We start from the raw sequence: 10,231 nt of genomic DNA on the forward strand, positions 1-10,231 counted from the left end.
TCTTGCACATTTTATTCTGAGTGAAATTTTGAACAAGCAAGCTATAAGGCCCTGGGCCTGCCATTTATGGACCATGCAATTATATTTCATGGACCCGGCCTAGCTTGCACTTACTCACAGGACTCTTCCCCTCTGGCAGGGAAGTTTGTACCTGTCACGCCCCAAGTTCGAAGCGTCGGTGACATCCGGCATTGTTTAACAATTTTTGAAAACAATAAAGCCTCGTATCAACTCAAACCAGTCTTTTTCATAAATAAAGTATTGTCTTACAATGACAATGAAATAAAATACATCAGAGTTTCAAATAGCGGAAACGAAAGGAAAGAAAAATTCTTGAGTTTTGATCTGGATCTTCAATTCTCCAACCCCAGAAAGCATCTTGCTCTTCCTCATTCAGTTGTTCTTCATTTTTATCTAAAATTTGTAAGGGGTGAGTGTTTTGGAAAACACTTAGCAAGTGGGGGTCGATCGATTCCAAATATACATATAGAACTTAGTTTTCTTAAAACGTTTCTTTAACAAACTTTCAAAACTTAATTTTCTTAACTTATCATGACAAAAGCGAATCGAATAAATGACAGAATTTATCAGATGATTCAGAGCAATTCAGAAACAGATCAAATCAAACGGACACATCACTGTTACTCATCTCATTTCCATGGTCAAATTGTCCCCAATATGTTAGTCCTCTAAAGGGTGAGGCCAGAACATGGTTTTATACCCACCAATGGGGGCCAGACAGAACATGGTTTTATACCCACTAATGGGGGCCACAACAGAACTACAATTCTCGTCCCATTTCAACTTCGAATCTTAATAGTGCAACAGAATTCTGAAGTAACAGACAAAACTTTTCAGATTTTCAGATTTCAGAGTTTTCATACAAACACAGCGGAATCAACGAATTTCGAAGCATAGAAGAGAACACATAATCGATCGAAATTTTAAACAGAACAGATAGCAATTTTCGAAAATAAAGACACACATACATGCATGTCGTGATATACATATTGAAGTTTAAAAATACAAACGAATATATATCAAAAGCCCACTTACAGTATATTGAAGATAGAACCGAATTTGTAAACTTTGGCACCTTGCCTCTCGAAAATTCTGCAGCAATTCGACGTATTCTTCTCGATTACTATCTTAACTTCAGTAGCACATCGACGTAGAAACTCGAACACTTGAACCACACGAGCTCCTCCTTCTTCTTGAATTTCGGCCGAAATTTTAGAGAGGTTTGAGTAGGGGTGAGGGCCGAAATTTTTGATGGCTTGGTGGAGTGTTTTTCTCTCAAGTCTTGAGTGCTATTTATAGATGGAGAGTGTGGCTTTTTCTTACCCCCTTGGTCGACCACTTGGAGCCCAAGCAATGATTTAATGGTGATCATAATGGTGGTCAAGGATATGCCAAGCACCAAGGGTCACTTCCTGCATAATAAAGGTGTCTTGGTCTCTCTGCTTCTCCCTTAGCTCTTCAAGTTTAGCTCATCCCTTAGCTTCTTCCTTGGTTATCTCAAACGTTGCTTCTTGCACATTTAACTTGTCCAAGAATTTAGCTCATCTTTGAGCTCCCTTTTTGGTCCTATTTGGACAAGCTTGGTTGAGCTGCTTTGAGCTGAAAGATCGAGTCTTTGAGCTGGGGTTTTACTCCTCCAGTGATAACTCTTTGATTGATGCAGTTATTTGCAGCTTGGCCTCCTGTTGAGCTAATCCCCGAGCCTTGAAGTTACTTCCTCGAGTTAAATTTGATGAAAATCTAAGTTAAAATTCAAGTTATCTAGTTGGAACGAAAATTTTAGAGCTTAGTTTGAGTTAAACTTTAAGTTCGTACTACTTACTTGATTCGCCTTGGATCGTAAAATCTCGGGTTCTCACATCCCTCCCTCCTTATTGAAAGTTTCGTCCTCGAAACTTGCATTAGCTTGATCTTTCGAATAGATGAGGGTATTGTGTTCGCATTTTCTCATCGAGTTCCCAAGTTACCTCCTTTTCAGTGTGATTTGACCACTGTACTTTGACATAAGGTATTATCCGGTTTCTCAACACTTGGTCTTTTGAGTCCACTATTAGGGTAGGGACTTCTTCGTATTTAAGTTCTTCATTGAGTTTTCCTTCAATCATCAGTGGTGTAACCTGGAATACATGACTCGAGTCTGGGACATATTTCCTCAGCTGTAAGATGTGGAAAACATTGTGAATTCTGGACATATCAGGCGGCAACGCTAGACGATAGGCTAAGGTTCCCACCTTTTCCAATATCTTGAACGGTCCCACATATCTTGGATTTAACTTTCCGGATTTACTGAATCATACCACTCCTTTCATTGGCGAGACTTTGACATAAGCCTTTTTACCGATTTCTAATTTCAACGGTCTCCTCTTCAAATCGGCCCAGCTCTTTTGTCTATCCTGAGCTGCCTTGAGTCTTTCCTTGATCATGGATACTTTGTCAACGGTTAATTGAACAAGCTCTGGTCCAGTAACAAATTTTTCTCCGACTTCGTCCCAATATAGAGGCGACCTACAATTTCTACCATACAAAGCTTCATACGGAGCCATCTCGATGCTACTGTGATAGCTGTTGTTATAGGCGAATTCTATCAGGGGTAACTGTTCACTCCAATTTCAAGAAAAATCCAGTGCACATGTCCTCAGCATATCCTCGAGGGTTTGAATTGTTCTTTCGGTTTGGCCATCATTTTGAGGATGATAGGCCGTGCTGAGAGTAACTTTGTTCCCCATAGTCTTTTGGAAACTTTTCCAAAATCTTGATACAAATCTTGGATCTCTGTCAGACAGTATACTTGTCGGGACTCCGTGTAGCCTCACTATGTTGCCCATATACAAGGTAGCGAGCTTATCCAGGTTGTAGGTCATCCGCACCGGTAAGAAATGTGCCGACTTAGTCAATCTGTCAACGATTACCCAGATTCCATCATGACCTTGTCTTGATTTTGGTAGCCCTACTACGAAATCCATGGAGATGTTATCCCACTTCCACTCCGGTATTTCCAATGGTTTTAAAAGTCCTCCAGGCCTTTGATGTTCCGCCTTGACTTGTTGACAGACTAAACACTTTGCAACAAAGACAGCTATATCTTTCTTCATCCCATTCCACCAGTAATTATTTTTCAAATCTCGGTACATCTTGGTGCTTCCTGGATGTACTGAAAATCTCGATTTATGTTCCTCGGCCATTACTTCTTCACGAATTCCATCGATGTCTGGCACATACAACCGTCCTTTCATCCAAAGGATACCATTCTCATCAATTTGAAATTATGGAACATTTTCTTCCTGGATCTGTTTTTTAATTTTAAGGATGGAGGTGTCTTGACTCTGCTTCAATTTGACGATCTCTCGGAGACCTGGTTGTACTGATAATGAAGATAAGTTCACCTTCCCAGGGTTCATTCGGCTCAAAGCATCAGCCAGATTATTTGCCTTTCCCGGATGATAATTGATTGACAGGTCATAGTCCTTGAGAAGTTCCATCCATCTTCTTTGCCTCATATTTAATTCCTTTTGAGTGAAAATATACTTGAGGCTCTGGTGATCAGTAAAAACTTCTCATTTTACTCCATAAAGGTAGTGCCTCCAGATTTTAAGCACAAATATTATTGCGGCTAACTCCAAGTCATGAGTGGGGTAATTCTGCTCATATGGTTTTAGTTTCCGTGAAGCATAAGCGATTACCTGACCCTCTTGCATAAGCACACACCCTAATCCTCCCTTTGAAGCGTCACTATATATAGTGAAATTCTTACCATCCTCGGGAGAACTAGTACTGGTGTGGATGCGAGTTTTGTCTTCAGGATCTCAAAACTTCTTTCACACGCTTCATTCCAAATAAATTTCGAATTTTTCTGAGTAAGTTTGGTGAGTGGAATGGCTATCGAAGAAAATCCTTCCACAAATTTTCTATAGTAGCCAGCTAAACCCAGAAAACTCCTTACTTCCGTCACTATCTTTGGTTGTGGCCAATCCTTGATTGCTTCCACCTTCTTAGGATATATTGACACCCCTAATTCGGAAATTATATGACCTAAGAACGCCACACTTTTTAACCAAAATTCACATTTCTTGATTTTGGCGTATAGTTCTTTTTCTCGAAGTGTCTGTAAAGTGAGACGCAGATGTTCTCTGTGTTCTTCTTCACTTGGTTAGTACACCTGAATGTCATCTATGAATACAACCATAAATTTGTCGAGGTATGGTTTGAACACTCGATTCATCAGGTCCATGAATGCTGTAGGAGCATTGGTTAGGCCAAAAGGCATTACCGAGAATCTGTAATGTCCATACCTTGTCCTAAAAGCAGTTTTAGGGATATACTCAGTTTTGACTTTCAGCTAGTGATAGCCAGATCTTAGATCGAGTTTTGAGAAAACTTTGGCTCCTTTTAACTGATCAAAAAGATCGTCAATTCTCGGGAGTGAATACTTATTCTTTATGGTTATCTTGTTTAACTCTCGGTAATCAATACATAGCCATGCTTCCGTCCTTTTTCTTTATAAAGAGCACTGGTGCTCCCCATGGGGATGCACTAGGGCGAACTTGCTTCTTATCCAGTAATTCCTGAAATTGCTCCTTTAGTTCCTTTAATTCGGCTAAAGCCATTCGGTATGGTGCCTTTGAGATTGGCGCAGCACCAGGGGCCAAATTGATTTCAAATTCTACTTTCCTATCGGGTATATCACCCGGTAATTCTTCGGGGAACACATTTGGAAATTCTTGAACAATCGGTATGTCCTCCATTTTTGGAATTTCCTCTCCCTTGACTTCATTGACCATTTTTAGATAAATCTCTTCTCCTCTTTTTATGGCCTTCCAGGCTCGTGAGGCAGATAACAAAGATTTCTTTCTTTGGATTTTCTGTGATATACGACTTCCCCTTTAGCCGGAATTTGAAGTCTAATATCTTTCTTTTGACAGTCTACTATGGCATGAGCTAACCAGTCCATTCCAAGAATAATGTCAAACTCAACCATATTGAGTTGAATTAATTCCACTTCAAAAGTTTGTTTGCTGATACAAATTTTATAGTTTCGATACACTTTGTGGGTTTCAATTGTTTTGCTGTCAGGTGTTGCTACTCTTAATGGTTCACTAAGAATATCATGCTCAAGTTTAAGCTTTTTAGCAAATCTTTTAGACACAAATGAATGTGTGGCTCCACAATCAAACAGAGCATATGCAGGCATTTTATTGAGTAAGATGGTACCTGCCACCACTTCGTTGGTGTTATCGGCTTCCTCTTGGGTTATTGCATAAACCCGAGCATTAGTCTTGTTTTCATGTTGTTTGCTGCGCCCCGCCCCTTTGTCCTTATTGTCTGGACAATCCTTAATTCTATGACCCACTTTTCCGCACTTAAAACAAGCACATGTCTCCGATAACATTCTCCAACATACTTCTGTCGACATGTATCGCAGCACTTTCCTTCGGTGTTGCAAAAACTGTTAAAATTTCCTCTTGGGGGTCCACTTGAATGATTCGGCTTCTTAAATTTGGGACCATTTTGAGTAGGTTGGTTGACCAACGGTCTCTTATTCCTGTTTTCATCTTCTCGGCGTTTAATACCTGTTTCCGCACTCATTGCCGCGCCCACTAAATCTACAAAGTTGTTTGGTTTGAACACCGCCAAAGCCGATTGAATCCGACTGTTCAGTCATTTCTTAAAACGATGCATCTTCAAGGTTTCATCGGACATAATTTTTGGGACGTAGGTTCCCAAGTCATTAAAATTTGAAGTATATTCCATCACGGTCATGTCCGGTGTCTGCCTGAAATTTTCAAACTCATTCAGCTTCTGCAGACGAAACTCGGCTGGATAGTATTGTTTCAAAAATTCTCTTCTAAAAATCTGCCATGTGATATCTTCCACTTCGGCTAGAGATGGTGACACAGTTTCCCACCATTTTCGTGCTCTGTCTTCAAGAAACGGTGTTACAACCTCTACTCTCAATTCTTCAGGCACTTCCAGTAGGTATAATTGCGATTCGACATTTTTGAGCCAATTATGAATGACTTTCGGGTCTGGGTTCCCGTCTAAAGTTGGAACTCGATTTCTTCTGAGAGATTCATAATGGTATTTAATCCCACGCGGTTGTGGTTCTTGAGGTGGTTGAATATCGTTAGCCAATGGGTTTACGAATCCTTGCAACGTTGCTGCTACGATAGTAGCTATTGCCATCATATCTTCTTGGCTGAGATTTACTCTCGGAGGTGGTGGTGGTGGGTTTTCATCTTTGTTGGCGCCATGAGGGTTACGATTGTTTCGGGGTGGTCTGCCTGCCATTTCCTATAAACAGGTATTTTATTAATTTGTTTGCCACAATATTTAATTAAAGAAATAATTTCATTAAATTGTAAAGATTTTCCATACAACCAATCTTTTCAAAACAAATGATTAACCAAATATTTCTAGATACAATCGAAGTTTATTCTAGAACTCTCTTTCTCTACTCGTCTATTACTTCTCCGTCCCCTACTGCTTCATTAATTTCTTCTTCCACATGGTTTTCTTCTAGTTGTTCCATGAGTTCTTCCATATTGACCATCTCATTCTGTAGATGTTCGATGTAATTCTGCAATTGTGTGTTGTGGTGATCGAGGTTGTTTACTTGATCCTATAGTTCTTGTATTGTTGATTGACTTATCTTCTCATCGATTTCTTGCTCCCCGATTCACTCTTCCAGACGGCGCTGCGTTTTGAGGAGACTATTATCCCGGATTTCGAGCGTAAAAATCCTATCTTGTGCTTTCTTCAACTCTTGCTTGGTGATCTCGTGTTGACGCTCTGACTCTAGATGATAAGCAGCGTAACGTCTAACGTCTTCGCATAGTTTCTTCTCTTCCACTCTGGCCTCACGAAGATCCTCCATCATACATACGTTATTCCCATCCAACGTGTAGTTATCTCTCTCAAGTTTATCATTTTTTTCTTTCAGTGTTTTAATTTCTGACTCCTTTTCCTGAAGTTGTTTATGAAGTTCATTTATAATGCTTTGAAAGTCCATGTTGGTTTCCTATAAGAAATTTTTTTTTAAAATAAGATACTCATCCATTTTTAAATATGCAATAAGATAATAGAAAGTTTCAAAATAGTTTGGTACACATAATATTTTCTTAGTCACAAGTTTACTACAATCAAGATACTTTATTTTAATGCTAATCTAATCGAACATCTCTCCGCCGTCGCTGTCACTGGCGCTGTCATCTCCGGCCACCTCCATCGGTGCTACTTCCTTTTCCTCCATGTTCTCTATCACCAAATGTAGGTAGTTGTTCTGCTCTTGAAGCCTCTCCATGGTGCCGTGGAGCTTGGAGATGTACCGTTCTTGTTTGGTGTTCAGCTTTTCCTGACGCTGACGAGCCCTAGTAGCATGTCCTCTTTCTGTTTCTACTCTCTCTAGAAATTCTTGAAAGCGGACCGGTTACGGTGGCCGGAAACGCAACGGAAGCATAAAATTTTCGAAAATAACATGAAATTTTCGGCCACCTTGATTATTTGTGCAATATTTACAAAAACAACAAAAACATGCATAGGATGTTTTAGAAATTTTTTACCTATCAACTTCAAGAAGTTGATGATGGCTCCAACTTAGTTGCAAGCAACTAAGCTCTTCTTGGCAAGATAAGTCTACAAGCTTCCTTCTTCCAAAAATCAAGCCCACCACTTAACAAGGTAAATCCCCTCAAGTTTTGCACTAGAAAAACTTGAGGATTTTTCAAAGAGAATGATTTTTGCTCTCCAAAATGAAGAACAAAAACTTGAAAAATGAGAGAGAAAAACCTTAGGAGATTTCGGCCAAGTGAAGTGAGTTGAGTGTAGGAGACTAGCCTAGGTTGTTGTGTAAAGTTGTCTCTCAAAAGTTGCATGCTTTTGGAATTTTTTAATAAAAAGTAATCAACAACCTTTCACCTCCCAAGCATGCAAACCCTAGCATGTCTCACATATATTATATGGTTTTTAACACATTAAAAACCATAGACTAAATTTTATTATCTCAAACACATTTGAGATTAATTAAATATTACTTGATTTTACTCAAGTCCCACTAGTTAAATAATTATTTAAATTGAGCTCTACAAGACTCAATATTATTTAATTAATTCAACACTTGAATTAATTTAATTATTTAGACTCTACTAGGTCCACTAGTGTTTAATTAATTCAACACTTGAATTAATTTAATTTAGTCCACAATAATGTTTATGAAAATCACAATTTTCAACTACATTATTTACTTGGCCAAATTTTAATTTTAGGAACACTTCCATAAATTAAAATTTATATTTCTCTCATAGAAGTCATACTTCTAATTTTCTTTACGCTTATAAACACATTTATAAGCCGTTCAACACATTGAACTATTTTACTTCTCTTCGGGATTTACTAAGCAAGTACTTGTGTGGCCCTCAATGGTTCATTGATACAACTAGCCGTGGGTTCACATCTCAATGTGATTCGGACTAAACATGTCCTTATACGAGCATACCCCAATTGCTCCATTCTTACTTATCAACTCTTTGATAGCAAGAACGTCAGAACTCAACTCTGATAGTACCCAACCAATCACGTTAAACGCCTAGCAGCATCGCTTACGTGATTCCCTAGGTATCACATGATAGTGCCTGCAAGAACCATTCAATTATGGTTCGCGTACAGTACGGTCCCTTCAACTCATATATCCCGACCGATTCGACAACTATTGGTTTATCGAGAGTTGTCAATGAATCGATACTATGTGTCATGTTGTGCTTGCATCGATTGTGTAATCTATGAAACCCCTTTCATAATTACCACCATACTCTGATCAGAGATTTCAACCCACACATACATGAAAAACACATAGGATATCTATACCCGTAGGTAAGCGGTGAATCCACGGCTACAATGCATCGACTTCTATATGTTTCACCGTAACACCCAACATTGCCACCTGATAACCCCATAAGAGTCGGTAAACAAGTCAAAGTGAAACGCTAGCATATAGAGTCTCAATGTTGTCCCGGGTCATAAGGACTAATGGTGTACAACCATAAACTAGGACTTTTCCACTCGATAAGTGAGAACCACTTGGAAAGTCCTTTATAGAGGGTTGTTCAGTGCACTCTACCAGGAGCACCTATCTGCATGCTCGGACATCACAATGTTCCCTACCAATGAAACATGGTACTCACATCGCAGATACTAGTCTCTAACTCGAGCGGCCTTTATCCTTCTTAGTGGCGGCTGAATCGACTAGGAACGGTTTAGAATATACAGTATTCCAAATATGAGTTTCATGATACTCATCATATGAGCATCTCATATTCTTTCTACTATTTGTATATTCAAGGACTTTATCTATGCAACTAGCATGGGTATAAAGATAAAGATGCGCCAAATTAATAAATTGAAATATTATTAAAATAAAGATCGTTTATACAAAGAGTTTCATTGTGAACAGTCGGCCAACACTTGGCTCGACGTGCACCTACTCTAACAATCTCCCACTTGCACTAGAGCCAACTACCTATATTCTTTAGACCCATTGATTCGCGATGCTTCTTGAATGATGGTCCTGGTAAAGGCTTAGTTAGTGGATCAACAACATTATCTGCGGAGCCGACTTTGTCAATCACGACATCTCCTCTTTCCACGATCTCTCTGAGGATGTGGTACTTTCTCAATACGTGTTTGGACTTCTGATGAGACCTTGGCTCCTTCGCCTCAGCTATGGCTCCCGTGTTGTCGCACATCACCGGGATAGGAGCAACTCCATTTGGAATGACGCCCAACTCTTGGACGAAATTCCTAATCCAAACAGCCTCCTTTGCTGCAGCCGATGCAGCAATGTATTCTGCCTCAGTGGTGGAATCCGCAGTACTGTCTTGCTTGGAACTTTTCCAAGAGACATCACCACCATTGAGCATGAATATGAATCCGGAGGTTGACTTCGAGTCATCAACATCGCTTTGGAAGCTAGAGTCGGTATAGCCTTCCAATTTTAGTTCTCCACCCCCATAGACCAAAAACAACTTATTGGTCCTTCTCAAATACTTGAGTATGTCTTTCACAGCTTTCCAGTGTGGAAGACCAGGGTTGGATTGATATCTACTCACTACACTTAGTGCAAATGCCACGTCAGGACGTGTAGATATCATCCCATATGTAATGCCCGAGAGTTAATTACTGTAATCAGACGTTGATTAATTGACGTAATTGAGGTTATACG

General features: G+C 39.5%; 2 protein-coding genes across 2 annotated transcripts; both read right to left on the reverse strand.

Moving 5' to 3' along the window:
- Positions 1-1,922: 1,922 nt before the first annotated feature.
- Positions 1,923-2,564, reverse strand: LOC140817947 (uncharacterized). The gene is made up of 2 exons (XM_073177740.1): positions 2,319-2,564; positions 1,923-2,177 (listed from the first exon to the last, which is right to left on the reverse strand). Exons 1-2 carry the CDS (start codon positions 2,562-2,564, stop codon positions 1,923-1,925), a joined length of 501 nt encoding a protein of 166 aa, XP_073033841.1.
- Positions 2,565-4,825: 2,261 nt separating this feature from the next.
- LOC140817949 (uncharacterized) lies at positions 4,826-5,431 on the reverse strand. The gene has a single exon (XM_073177741.1). It carries the CDS (start codon positions 5,429-5,431, stop codon positions 4,826-4,828), a length of 606 nt encoding a protein of 201 aa, XP_073033842.1.
- Positions 5,432-10,231: the final 4,800 nt, after the last annotated feature.

Source organism: Primulina eburnea, chromosome 17, assembly GCF_022965805.1.
Source record: "Primulina eburnea isolate SZY01 chromosome 17, ASM2296580v1, whole genome shotgun sequence".
In the NCBI taxonomy this organism is placed as follows: domain Eukaryota; kingdom Viridiplantae; phylum Streptophyta; class Magnoliopsida; order Lamiales; family Gesneriaceae; genus Primulina; species Primulina eburnea.